Source organism: Ixodes scapularis, unplaced genomic scaffold (genome assembly GCF_016920785.2).
Source record: "Ixodes scapularis isolate PalLabHiFi unplaced genomic scaffold, ASM1692078v2 PGA_scaffold12__126_contigs__length_90152505, whole genome shotgun sequence".
Taxonomy (NCBI): Eukaryota; Metazoa; Arthropoda; class Arachnida; order Ixodida; family Ixodidae; genus Ixodes; species Ixodes scapularis.
Window position 1 is genome coordinate 40,867,926 of NW_024609838.1, and position 13,588 is coordinate 40,881,513.

Consider the following 13,588-nt stretch of genomic DNA (forward strand, 5'->3'; position numbering starts at 1 on the left):
CGCGCCCCCGATTCTAACGCGCACCCGTTTTTCCAGGCCAACAAACCAGAAAAACTTTCACCTCCGATTGTAACGCGCACAGAACTTCGTGATCAAGAACAACGAATGCGAGAGAAACAGGCGATTTATTTACCGAAGTAGTCACTCATCTCCCTCCTCGTCGCTCTCCGAGAGCTCTTTGTCGCTCTCCGCTGACCACAACATGTCGTCCTCGGTGCCGTCAAGCGCGTTCGCTATGCCACACTTCTTAAACGAGCGTTCAACCATGGCCGAAGGGATCGTGGCCCAAGCCTCGCGCGCCCATCCCGCGAGCGTCTCGAGAGGCGCACGCTTCAGCCAACCGCTCGTCGTGAACGAGTGGGAGCCGCTCGTCAGCCACTCGTTGTACAGCAGACGAACGCGATCTTTCACTGGCTTATTGAGGCACACGTCGAGTGGCTGCAGCTGTGACGCAGAAGGAACAAAGAAGGAACGAAATGGTTGCTAAAAGCACGGAGGAAAGATGGCAAAAAGCTTCGGCGCCATCTTGAGATGGCGATGGCGATAGGTGGAACAAAATTTCCCGCTGTTTTGATAGTTTCGGTTTCGTATCCGATTCTAACGCGCATGCGATTTTTTGGCCTATTTTTCCGGAAAAAGGGTGCGCGTTAGAATCGGGTAATTACGGTACATTAAACTCAAAATTCGAATTAGTTTCATTGTTTTATGCAAAACATGGTCATGAAAAAACGTTTTACTATCGCAAAGTCCACAAACACCACTGATCGGCATACAACGCAAATGTTCATTCCAGGAAAGCACATTTCTAGCACCACCATGTTCGCTTCGTTAGTAGAAAAGAAAAAAAAAAAAAAAGCAGACGAAAGAATGGTCAAAGGGCAATGCTGGGGAAGCTGGAAAGCTGGCGATCACGTTGGCAAATACTTTGGCATCAGGCCAAGTTGGGTGCCTTGTCAATCACAAGGAGCAGACTCTTGTGCAACTTCCTTGTTTAGTGCATTCATGCGTGCATCCGCGCGTGGCTTGCTATCAACGCGGGTTGAAGCGGCGTTGTTGCGTGGCGTGGACTGGGCACAACTGGGGATGCCGCTAACTTTTTTCGAATCGAAGTTTCGATGATCGAATCAAGCGGTTCGAAAGGTTCGAAAGATTTCGGATTTTCGAACTTTCCATGTTGAGAAATTCGACGGAAGTCGAATTTTCAAACTTGTTACACTAGGAAGTTCGACGCTTTTCGAATTTTCGAACTTATTACGCTGCAAAATTCGATGCTTGTCGAACTTTCGAATTTGATAAACTAAAAAATTCGATCATTTTCGAACTTTCGAACTTTCGAACTTATTGCACTACAAAGTTCGAAGCTTTTCGAACTTGCGAACTTCCTACGCTAAGAAATTCGATAATTTTCGAACTTTGGACCTTATTAATCTAAAGATTTTGAAAATTGTCGGACTCTCGATTCCTGAAAGGTCAAAAGTTCGACGAACTTCGAACTTTTTGGGTAAAAGTTCGAAGCTCGTCGAACTTCGAAAGACCGGCGGGCGGTTTCATTTGGATTCAAGCAGCGAGGTACATTCGTAATTTTTTTTTCTCAATTTTACATGGGGTGACGCATTCCTTGCGAAAGACAATGCCGTTCATTTCAATCACCTGGCATGCTTGGTTTTAGAAAAAAAGATTCCCGAGGAGCGAGGAAGGACGACGGGTTTTTGACAATTGTCATTTGTGCCATAATTGAAGCGCGCAATAGCCGAAGCTAGGGTGCCTTCATGTGCGCTTTGCTTGGGGTGATGACATCTGGCCATTTTGTTTCGAACGCTTATTTTTATTTTTTGTTCTGAAGCGCGTGAAAGAGCGTGTCCCTGCACGTGCTCGTGACGCTGACTGTGCTACGGCGACATTTAGTTTCCTCGATTTCTTTGTATTTTGCCTGTGAGCGCGTGCTGTCTGCATCGGGTACTACAAACGATGGCATCACCTTAAACAGAAGGACATTGAGGCACCCTAGCCGAAGCTATTAATGGTAGAGATGTTAAACTTTTTAAGAATGATCTGTATATAGCTTAGGTGAGTGTCGTCTTAAGATATGATTATTGTTGTTCAAGACGAGTTTGGAATAAATATCCAAACATGTACCTACGGACAATTATGCCCTAAACTTGGTAATTTTTTTCGCCTACATTGTTTTGGTATCGCATTTAAATTAACACCAGAGACAGTACATATCATTACCCTCTGCAGAATACAAAATAATGTATTTATTGTTTGTTTTTTTTTTCACGCTGAGGAATAAATTAACTCATGGGGGAAGATTTCTAAATTTGGTAAAATTCAGCACGTCATAAAAAATTTTTTTTTTTCTCATTTTACGTTCTTGGGACGTGTTTCTTTTGGCCTGTACACATTTTGGTAGGAGAAACTTGTTTCATAGTTCTGGGCCTCTTAATATGCAAGAATACAACACTTCCGGCGGGTTCTTGAGCGCTTTTTTTTCTCTCCAGCTTTTTATTTTTGCATTTATTGTTATGTTTATTTATTGATTATTTTTTACCAATGGCACAGCTATTTAGGTCGAAAAGACATAGCTTTGAACTTTCGAGCCACCGAGCATGTGACGAGTAGTGCCTCCTGACAACTAGTTTCTAAAGGCTTGCTCACACATGCAGCGGAGTGCTACAAGCATAGCGCTGACCCCGTGCTAAGCACGCGCCGACGGGAGCGTTCACCAGCTTTGTATCGCACCGTCAAAACTGTTGCTCATGGCATACGATAAGTACCTGACGGCACGTGAGCAGCGTTACATCAGCGCTTCGCTGCATGTGAGAACCGGCCCCATCTAAGCGATCTTTTATGCAGTGAAGAGCCACAGTAGCTATACATATGCATTAATTTCAGATTAAAATAAGCTCGACCATGCCCTCTTTCCCCGTATCGTTTTCTTTAACAGTCCGAAATATCTGGGAGGGGGGGGGGGGGAGAGACTGGAGCTCCCCCCCTTCTCCCCCCCCCCCCTTCCCCCACCGTTTTTCTACTTCCGACACCACTGGTATAATAAAACGCTCCTCGACCTCAAGTTGCGTCAGCTTCTGTGCTTTTTGCTCGGCGTTTCTTCCGCCCCAGAAAATAAACCTCCAAAGCAATGACAAAAAAAAAAAAAAAAATGGTCAAGGTGCAGGCGGGGGCTGGTGTATGTTGATCATGATGCAAAATCCCGAGACTGGGAATGAAATTCGTAAGAAATAGTGTAAGGAGAAAGAAAAAAAGGGGACAGGGCAACGTCTGAAACTCAGCTGAGTTGAGTTTGAGACGTTGTCCTGAGCTGAGTTTTCAGCTGAGTTGAGTTTGAGATGTTGTCCTGTCCCCTTTTTTCTGTCTTCTTACACTTTTTCTTTCAAATTTCATTCCCAGTCTCAGGATTTTGTATCATGTACAAACTAAACTTACTATATGCCAGCGTCACTCGGGCGGCGTTCGATCGGATTACTACCAGCGTGCAATGGGGTAGGGGGGCAGTTTGCCAGATCACTTCAAGGTTTTTCTGAACCTCAACCGCCTGCCTGCCCCTGGCCGTTCCGAACTGGATGAGTATCGTTAAACAGTGCGTTCGTAGGATCACTACTTCGTAATGCACGTAAATGACCACCCCGGGCTGGCGGTCACAATTACTGCTCTATTGTTACACGTCACTGCACTGGCAAATATTCCAGCACATCTGGGGCGCTCGTCGTCTCATTTAATTGCCTGACCAACTTTGCGCAGTCTAAATATCACACCCGAACTTTTCTAAACCTGATTTCGTGAAAACCAGTGAGGCGTGAATACGTTATTTGAAGCTGAAACTGTGGCGGAACGTGAAAACCGGACTTTGAACTTTGTGCACTTGGACTTAAAAAAAATCAAAAACCTTCAAAGTTTTTTTTTTTTTTTTTTGATTTTAGCATTAAAAGAGAATCGAAACCTTCGAACTTTTCTAACTTTATGTAGAAAGAAATTCGAAATCTTCGAATTTATCGAACTTCATGTCTTTAAAAATTCGAAACGTTTGAATTTTTCGAATTTTAGATCCAAAGAAATCGAAACATTCGAATCTCGAATTTCAAATTAGAAAAGTTTGAAATCTTCGAACTTTATCGAACCTCAAGTAAACAAATATTCGAAATAATCGAACCCGAACTTTCAGAAACCGTGAAAGCTACGAACTTTTCGAATTCGAAACCCTACGATTTTGAAAAGTTGCGAATATTTCGAATTCGAACCTCCCTACGGTCGAAAATATCGAAACTTTTCGAAATCGAACATCAGTTCGGTTCGAAAATATTGAATCCTTTCGAATTCGAACCTAGGGTGGTTCGCGGCATCCCTAGGCACAACACCACGGACACGGAGCTCGAAATGGTAGGCTTTACAAACGTCTGTGTGCGGCATTCCAGCAAATATTTATTTACCCGTTGGCTTTGTCTCAAACATTGCACAACCTTACCAATCACGGTTGCGATGCACCGGGAAAAGGAGCGAGTTCGCGTTGACCTTATTTCGGGGCAGATGGACTTTGACCTTATGTTCCACGGGTACATTCAAGGATATGAGGTGTTCGCCAACCTCGCGATCCCTAAACGGGTTACTCCTTGTGTTATCTCTCCGACTTTTCTTTTTGTTTGAACTAACTTTTTTCGTAAGCAAGACAATGTTTCATTTTGTTATTGCCATCTTTCTTCTTTTGTGCACACTCCGACTTTGGGGTCGCAGAAATCGGGGTGGAAATGCGTAAACAAGTGAAGTGTCTTTCCCTGCTTCTTTTACTTTGTCATGGACGTCCTCCAACCGTAAGGTTCGTGGCCATGTTATTCGGGTGGGATGAATGTTCACGGATCGTTGAGTCCGTGTTGTGGGATTTGTAAGTTTGGGCAATCACTCGGTTTTTTTCTAAATCAATATTTGCCCAAAAATTGGGATGGGCAATGACTTGGGATATTACGGTAGGTTAAAAATTCCGAAACGTCGGCCACCTTTGATTTCTTTCGGACATGACGCAATGTTTGGCGGGAATCCCATCAACTGCGTGATCTGCGGCATCGGTACTCATGACAGCGGACTCTGGGCTGGTTCCCGCATGTATTGTCGCACCATGGAATTTGTATCTGATATACTTCTGCGATCTGCGATATCAGTTCCCCACCCTCATGTCTATAACTCCTTTTTATCAAATTGATTGTCATATCCCCAAAGAGTCCGCATAGGCATCTCTTTTAAAACTGAGTAACACTTAACGAAAATTTTGTAGTCTTTTGAAACCAATGGGGGTGTATTAAGTAGAGAGCATTTGAGCTGTCTCCGTAAGAGGGGAGCATGTTTTTGTACATCACTTTGGTACAAATAGTCGCACATGCTAAACGAAAAGCGCCTAATAAGCAGGGACAAGGAATTAGACAAGAAAAAGTGCACTAAAATGAAGGTTTATTGAAACAAAGACATACTATTACTTCCATCTTGTTCTTGTGACAAGATGGAAGGTGTTTAGATAGTAAACTCTTGTTCATTATCTGAACACCTTTATTGCCCAGTATTATTGGTTAGCAACAAGGGGGTTCTTTGAGACTTTTTGAGGCTTGCTGAGGTTCTTTGGGGCAAAAAAAAAAACTTTCAGCCTTTCCAATCTGGGGAAGAAGGAAGATCAGTAAAGCTGTACTATGGTTGGAATGAAGTAATGGCCGGCCGCAAGTCAGCAAGCCAGAACGGAAGGGCTCGGAAGGTTGCGCCATCTATGAGCGACGGCATCAACCAGACAGCTGGCAAGCCGGTTGCCTGGTTGTCGCCGTCGCTCATAGGTGGCGGTAGCTGTCCAGAGTTCTGTGTCATCAGGCCATTTGAGGACGGACACGATTCTGGGGACACTAGCTCTTAACAGCTCTGCTGTAAATGTTTGAGAACCCCTGCACTTCATAGTATTACTCACTTGTTCACTCTACACTCTGCGGGCCACCTCAGGAGAAGTGTAGATCTGGACCCGCGGATATCCTTATCTGATCCGCATCTGCAGCCCCTGGCATCCGCTTCTGATCCGCACTCAGCCAAATCTGGTTCATTTTTATCCGCACCTGCCAGTTAACTACGAATATTCGTGGATAATCCCTGGGTAATCCGCAAATGTGCAGGGCTCTGCTATAATGCTTCTGTACTCTGAAAACTGTACGTCAAAGGTACAGTTTTTTTCCCCCAGGTTAGTACTCGGCTATTTCACATAATCACTGTGCCTTATTGTCCTCTTTGGATACATCTATTAAGAAATGCAATACATGATTTTGCTGTATTTGCTGAATTTTCGTTGCTTATATGCAAGACTACCCCTATTTCTGGGTCTCGTTTATGTTTTTTTTTTTAAAGTAGGTTCTTAAAAATGTACCAAATTCTTTTATCTCTGATTGTGGATGCCACACCAACCTACCTATCCTTTGTTAGTAGTAGACCAGTAGAGTTATCTAAAAAGCAATCGGATTGCCTTCTTAGTCCTAGTTAAAGGAAAAAAAAGTAACTGAAAAATTTCAATAATTAATTAACTAAATGTAGGTGCACAAATGAGCCACTGTGGGATAATAATTATAACAGACGGAACCCCACGCGTGAAGACTACTTAACAAGGTCTCCATACAAAAATTGGCAGTTCGATACTTTAATCCCATGTTCCGGGGGAAAAAAACCAGCCATCGGACGTCCAAAAAACATGCTTTCTTTGTAAGGTTCTTAAAAATATTAGGTGCTGGAGAAAATCAGCCATCTGCAATAAGTCCTTGTCTTGAACTCTTTTTGTTCACATTCCACCCATTGAAAAGCATGGCGAAAGAGCCCGAGTACTCCCCTGATCCCGCCTTACCACCGTCTCCTTCCGCACAATAAAGGACGTTTGCTATGGTCATCGAACGTCAATAGTTGCGCCTGCAAACGCAGCGTCTGAAGCCAACTAGCTACCAATGCGGCAATGCTAGCTTGGGCTCCAAGCTGGGCTGTCAACAGTCCGCGCTATGCACGGCAACCCCTCACTTCGCTCGGTGAAACTTTATAATAATCTCGAGCCCAAGTGGTTACCAAGCTTTTTTGTAACCACTCCCCTCTTTAATGCCCAGGGCCCTGAGGGTATACGCAATAAATAAATAAATAAAAAAACCTTGTCGGAAAAACCAAGGGTTCGCCAGGAAACTACTTTCTGCTGTCGGCGTCAATGTCCACAACAGCGCGTCCTCTTTTGGCTAGTGTTGCCACGTTCATATTTGACAGATAACATTGTAAAGATGGCATCTGCCATTTCTGGCTTCAGATGCTGGTTTGCATGTTCCTTCATAAAGAAGATGCTTTGTTGCCATGGTAATGCCTACCACAGCAGACGAAATTAATCGTGTGGAAGGAGATGGCAGGTGGAGTGGCATAATCAGGAGCGTACTTGGGCTCTTTCGCCATGCTTTTTAATGGGCGAAACGTGAACATAAAGAGTTTGAAATAAGCACTTAATGCATGTGGCTGATTTTATCCAGTGCCTGATAGTTTGACGAGCCTTATGCAAAAAGTATGTTTCTAGCATGCAATTCAAACGAAATGTCTTGTACTACAACATTGGGCGAAAGTACCGATGTGCCCAGAAATTGGTCATATACATAATTGGCTGAAGTAATCTGGCTTAAGGCTGGTTTACAGATTTGTGTTTGAGTAAGCTTTAGTGCATCGCATTCCATTGTAACTGCTTACGATGAGAGCACACTAGCGCCATCTATCAAGCAGCCCTGTAATTGCATATAACTAGACCGAAGATTTTGCACAGTATTTGCGAGGTGAAACCGTTGCAGTATCTATGGGAAGTGGTCATCTACAGCATTGTCAGGATTATTTGAAGCCCAGGGTAAAAGAATGATGCTTAGAAAAAGTTACAAAGAATTCTATACGCAGGCTGAAAGTGTTCCAGAACTACTCGATAGATGGCGCCAGCAGTTACAAGGAAACGCAACGCACTTGAGTGCGCTCAAGGCAAATGTGCGGACTGGTTCTTACAGATCTGGGGCAACTGAAACTTTTGCTGCAGCATTTCATGAGGTGAAGCAATATAACGACTCCCCAAACGGTTCTGCAGGTGCCTCGACGCGTTTACCCGACTGGCCATAGACGACACGACGATCAAGAAGGTCGTCCCTGCCCGCATCACCGCTCTCGCCGTTCACCCGTCGTCTTCGGTGACCGTCGTCTTTGCGGGGGACAAGCTTGGAAACTTTGGCTACTTCAAGATGGTGAGTTGGTAGAGTTGGTGGTTTTGCCTTGGTGCGACGCAAATGCACCGTACTACTTTGCCTACAAGTTGTATGCAAGGTGCTCATAGTAGGTTGCCACTTAGGAATGGGACTGCTACGCTTCTACCTTGACCTTGGTATATGTTGACACTGCTCACCAAAGTCAGTAATTTTTGCTAATATCTTATCACTAGGGTTTTTTGCTTATGAGTAAAACCAGTTTTATTAAAGGCCCGTTCACACTCTTGCGACCGATTTCGACCGAGAGAGACGAGACCGGTTTTTAAGCCTCTTGCGACTTCTTAAGTCCAGCTCCGCTGCATCGCATCCGGTCCTAAGAAGTCGCAAAAAGCTTAAAAACCGGTCTGGTCTCTCTCGGTCGAAGTTGGTCGCAAGAGTGTGAACGGGCCTTTATTTTTTTTCCCCTGAAACTTGCATTTTGAACATTGCTTTCCTATCTTTATTTTGTATGAGTTATGTTTTCTTGATATTTATGTTTCCACATGTGGGGCTGTTTTTTTTTATTCTTTGACCCTATTTATAAGTGTAAAAAAAAAAAACTTTTTTTTTGCATAGTTATACAATTTTTTTTTTTTTTTTATGCACGAGAGTTTTTGTGCTAGACATAATGTCAGGTGCCTCTAGCTGTAACTGTAATGGGAGAGACCTCGTCAGATACCAAGTCCTTAGACTCTGACTAACCTCCTGGTCAATTGGGGATCAAATAACAAAAAGAAAGAAAACTTTCATCAAAATTAGGTTCCACTCCATTTTTCCCCAAAGAATAGCGGAAAATGGCAAGTCTATCGTGCCATATTTTAATGCTTTTGGGAGACGTAAAGAACAAGCTGCTGCTATAATATGCGATACAGCCTTTCTGTTGCAGAGACTGATATGACAAATGTATGTATATAATGAACCAGGGGGGAAGTATGCCTGTAATACTAGTATAGTCATTTTAGGATGTTTACATAGTAAAAATGTGGTGCAGATATTTTTCGAAAAAGACTGACTTTGCGATAGAGCACGGGTTCTCAAACTATTCCTAGGAGCTTCGGGGGGTTCCCTAGAAATCACGTTTGACGATGGTTTAGGGAATGGTATAATTTTGCCTCATGTTTGTGAAAATGTCCTGGACTGCTAAAACTACCATGATCAAACACTCCAGTAGTAGACAGTCTACAGTCGAGCCCACTTATAACGAACTTGATCGCCACGCGGCATTTGTTCGTTGTATCCAAAGTTCGTAGTAAGTGGACCACCTATAATACAGGCAAAAAGAGCAAGCGAGAAGAAAGTTAACTTTATTTTTGAAAAAAGTCCATGATGCAAGTCTGCTTCTTCAAAGCTGATCGCATCACTGCCGTTTCTAATTTTTCCAGCGCGGTAATATGTTCATCACCAAGACCTCTGCTGCACACGAGTTCCTTAAGCGACGCGATGTAACCGATCGCGGTTGAAGCGTTCACAGCAACCGGCGGTAGAGCAGCATCCTCGTCATCGTCGGTCTCTGGGCAGTCGGGAAGGGCTCGCACTTCACGCACAATAGCTTCGTCAGTGCACGGCTCCGCGATGTCGGCGTCGTCATCAGCAGAAACGAAATCGTCCCAGGCAACGTCAGGTCCGGCCAGCTGCGTGTCAACGACGCGTTGCCACAAGTCCTCGTGCGACCGGCCTTCCTGTGGGTGATCTATGGCGTCCTCGGTGCCTGGGCCCATAAAACCCGCCTTGCGGAAGCAATTTGCTATGCACTCCGCGGTGAGTTCCATCCACGCCGCCTTCAACATCTCCACGGCGGCAAGCAAGCTGATGCGAACCGGCATGGCGGCATCTGGCCGATCAATTGCGATCAACAAGCGTTGGATGACGCGCCGCCGGTAGCACACCTTGAACGCATGAATAATGCCCATATCCAGGGGCTGAATTTTGCAGGTTGCATTGGGAGGCAAGAAGAGTACTGTCACCGCACTCAAGGAAAGCTGCACATGGTGCGCCGCACAGTTATCTAGCACGAGCAGGACCTTCCTGTTTTTTCGTGCCATGTCGCGGTCAAACTCGACAAGCCACTCGGCAAATAAGTCGCGGCTCATCCAGGCTTTCGTATTGTTCCTGTAGCGTACGGGCACGTAGCTTCCAAAGCATCGCGGCTTACGTGACTTGCCAATAACAAAAGGTAGCCGCCGGTCACTGCCGTCCATATTGGCACAGAGAAGAACGGTTATCCGCAACTTGCTGTTCTTACCTCCCGCGCACTTGTCGCCTTTCAAGGCATGCGTTTTAGATGGCAACATCTGATAAAACAACGCAGTCTCGTCGGCATTGTAAACGTCCCGTGGAGCATAGCTCGCAATTGTTGGGAGGTTGTCGAAAAGCCATGCATCGACGTCCTCGTTGTTCACAGACGCGGCCTCGCCGACGACCGCCTTGAAAACAATTCCGTGGCGAGCCTTAAACCGGTGGAGCCATCCATTGCCTGGGCTGAAATCGGGAAAGTCCAAAAGGAAGGCGAAGTCTTTAGCCTTGGAGAGCATCAGCGGTCCACTGATCGGAACGTTGCGAGACCGGGCGTCAGCGAACCACTTCAGCAGTGCGTCCTCAACGTCCGCGTAGGTCGCCTTCCGAAGGCGCTTTCTTGTCGGGTTGGCATTCACGGTAGCACCAAGAATCTTTTCCTTGTCCTTAGCAATGGTCGAAATGGTCGATTTCGACAGTCCGTACTTCTTGACCAAATCGCCGTTTTTTGCACCTTGAGCAAGTTCATTAACAGTGGCCATCTTCGTTGCAATGTCGACTGCTTTCCTTTTAGCACCTGAAGAGGTCGGCATACAGTCCGCCATCGCGCCAGGCGCAAGTCAAGCCCTTGGACTCGCGCGTTGAGGCAACCTTCAAATCCCCGATCTGGGAAGAGCACGAATGCGGCAACGATGTCAACGCAGTGCCATCGCACAGAAAGAATCGACGGCTCAATATCCGCGGTCCGGGGTGGCAACGGAGCAGCAACAAATGGAGAACCGGTTTGGGCCGGTAAAGCGGGTAGAGCAGGCGCCGAACTTTCCGGATTGTTCGACGCAGATCACGTGGATGCATCCCGACGACGCGGGCGGCGCCACTTTCTTTCGTCACCGCGCGCGCGCGCTTTTTCGTTTTCACTTTTCAACGCGCGCTTTTTCTTTTTTTCTTTATTTTCTCCGCAAAGGAGCGTCCGGGGGACGCTCCGTGGGTGAAGTTCGTCTGCCGCGGGTTCGCAGTCGAGCGAAACCGCGCCAAGCACCGCCGGCTCGGTCAACTACGGGGGCCCGACAGCTTCGCGTTCGCTCTAACCGAGTGGTGAGGCCGCAACAGTTCGTTCTATGTGAGACACTGTGCCATTGCCCCAATGTATATTTTGACGGTAGCACCACCCTTGTTCGTACTAAGCGAGCGTTCGTTATATCTGCGGCCGTTATAAGTGGGCTCGACTGTATTGCTGTGACTGCCATCTGATTTTGGTCAGGTGCTGATGTTGAGCAACTACTTTGCTGCACACAAAAACGATTAGGATGGCACGTGTTTCAGCAAACCAATTTACGACTAGAATTTCCACTGTTAAAGGGGCACTAAAGAGGATTCTGCGATCGTCTGTTCTTGGTGATAACTGTTTCTATGGGCCTTAAGCACCCTAAAAATGCAAAAATTACCATCACGCGACGCCGATTTTTTTGTCACCATGCTGACACCGCTGCTGGAATTTGCCCTGCCTTTCCTAAATGGAAAAGTCTGCTCAGAAAGTGGTGTGTCCCGACCTTTTTATCACGCTTTTAATAAGGAAATCGGCAAGGCGTGAATGTAATTTTTGAATCTTTAGGATGCTTAGGACCCTTAGAGTCAGTTATGACCAAGAACAGATGATGGCAGAATTCTCTTTAGTGCCCCTTTACGTAATCTCATAGAGCTGCCACTTTAAATATTCTGCCTATTACACAAAGACCAAAATATTCCGTAGGGCGAAGGGGAGAGCCTGGTGCAAAGCTACAGTCCCCACACGTCCGGTCTCATGTGCCTCAAGGTCAACAAAAACCAGCCTCAGCGCGTCTTCTCCGCAAGCTACGACGACACCGTCCGCTGTCTCGACGTCGAACGCGGGATTTTCGACGAGGTGAGTGTGTACGCCATCCTTTCTTAAAAGAAGTAGTGCAACGATTTTAACGTTGAAATAATTTGCAGTTTGTATTTTTTATATTGTTTACCTGGTCACAACTCATAAAAGAATGTGCCACCTTCCCCCAAAAAAGCTGCTGTTCTGCTGCATTATCACAGCAAAATAGCACTTTGACTTGCTTCTCGGAGAGAGACTCAAATCTCCCGTTTTCCTCCGACATGCCGATTCGCTTATTGGGCCGTAACCTCCATCGTTTACCAAATTACGGCGAGACAAAGTTTAGCACTTAACAACCTGACGACGTCGTAGCTTAAAAAAAGAGCCAAGAAGTTTGACGAGACGGGGTTGAGTAGTTAACTTCTCGTCTTACTGACGAGTTTCAGTAACCGCATGTTTTGGAACTGCAGGTGTACCGTTCCCTAGATGAGAATGGAGTCTTGTGCCTGGACTGGGGACTGCACAATTCTCTGATCGTGGGCCACAGCGACGGCGCCGTGTCCTTGGTTGACCCCAGGACACGCGAGTGAGTGGTTTTTGTCCGCTTCGCCAGATGTGCCATTCCAATGTGAACATTATTTTGCTTCATTGGAGTTAGTGTTAACTTCTTCAAAGATTAACCGTCTTAAATTCGTGCACACGCTCAGACTAATAATGTTTTAGGGCGATTTTATTTCAAGTCGTGCGAGAGAATAGGTGGTGAGTAAAAGAACATTAAAAAAAAATGTGCATGTTGGGCCAACTCTTGACTGAAACAAAACTGAAAGGTGGTTTTGTAGCAAATTTCGTGGCAGTCGTCACTGGCTGCACATTTGGGTGTTTCGCCAGTCTTATACATTTTATATAAGGAAACTTTTAATGTGATTTTTCGGAATACACTAGAAGAACTAAATGGCCCAAAGACTGTGTTTTTATTTTGAATCATATTTTTAAATTCGGAACCTAGCTTTTTTGACGATAAGCCACCTGGCTTGAAGATAAGTCACTTGGCTTTATTGAAGAAAATCCGTGAAAAGTGCACTAATGTGGTTTATGCAAGTGAGTTATACTGCCAGGGGGACGTAATATAGTGGGCTAATCGTCACAATAAGTCTGATATTTAACTGAGATCTGATAAATAACTTTCTATTAATGAAAATAAACAAATGGTTCCAATCGGAAACTTGCCGAGTGTCATCAGATGCCA

General features: G+C 45.4%; 2 protein-coding genes across 5 annotated transcripts in view; one reads left to right on the forward strand and one right to left on the reverse strand.

The window, feature by feature from the left end:
• The window catches only part of LOC8039121 (WD repeat-containing protein 76), a 51,115-nt gene that overhangs the window by 23,619 nt on the left and 13,908 nt on the right, over positions 1–13,588 (forward strand). For all 4 annotated transcript variants that reach the window (XR_006077565.1, XM_029981330.2, XM_029981329.2 and 1 more), the window contains 3 exons: positions 8,114–8,267; positions 12,250–12,402; positions 12,813–12,928. Coding sequence is in view for 3 of the 4 variants with exons in the window: in XM_029981330.2 (XP_029837190.2) it covers positions 8,114–8,267; positions 12,250–12,402; positions 12,813–12,928 (423 nt within the window). In the remaining variant the exon portion in view is untranslated. The remainder of the gene's footprint in view (positions 1–8,113; positions 8,268–12,249; positions 12,403–12,812; positions 12,929–13,588) is intronic.
• LOC120837493 (tigger transposable element-derived protein 6-like) lies at positions 9,551–11,023 on the reverse strand. Its single transcript, XM_040206903.3, has one exon. The coding sequence runs from the start codon at positions 10,796–10,798 to the stop codon at positions 9,572–9,574; it is 1,227 nt and encodes a 408-aa protein (XP_040062837.1). The 5' UTR covers positions 10,799–11,023; the 3' UTR covers positions 9,551–9,571.

Excerpts from the sequence above, each read along its gene's own strand:
- LOC120837493 (XM_040206903.3), bottom strand. The coding sequence starts at position 10,798 with ATGCTCTCCAAGGCTAAAGACTTCGCCTTCCTTTTGGACTTTCCCGAT.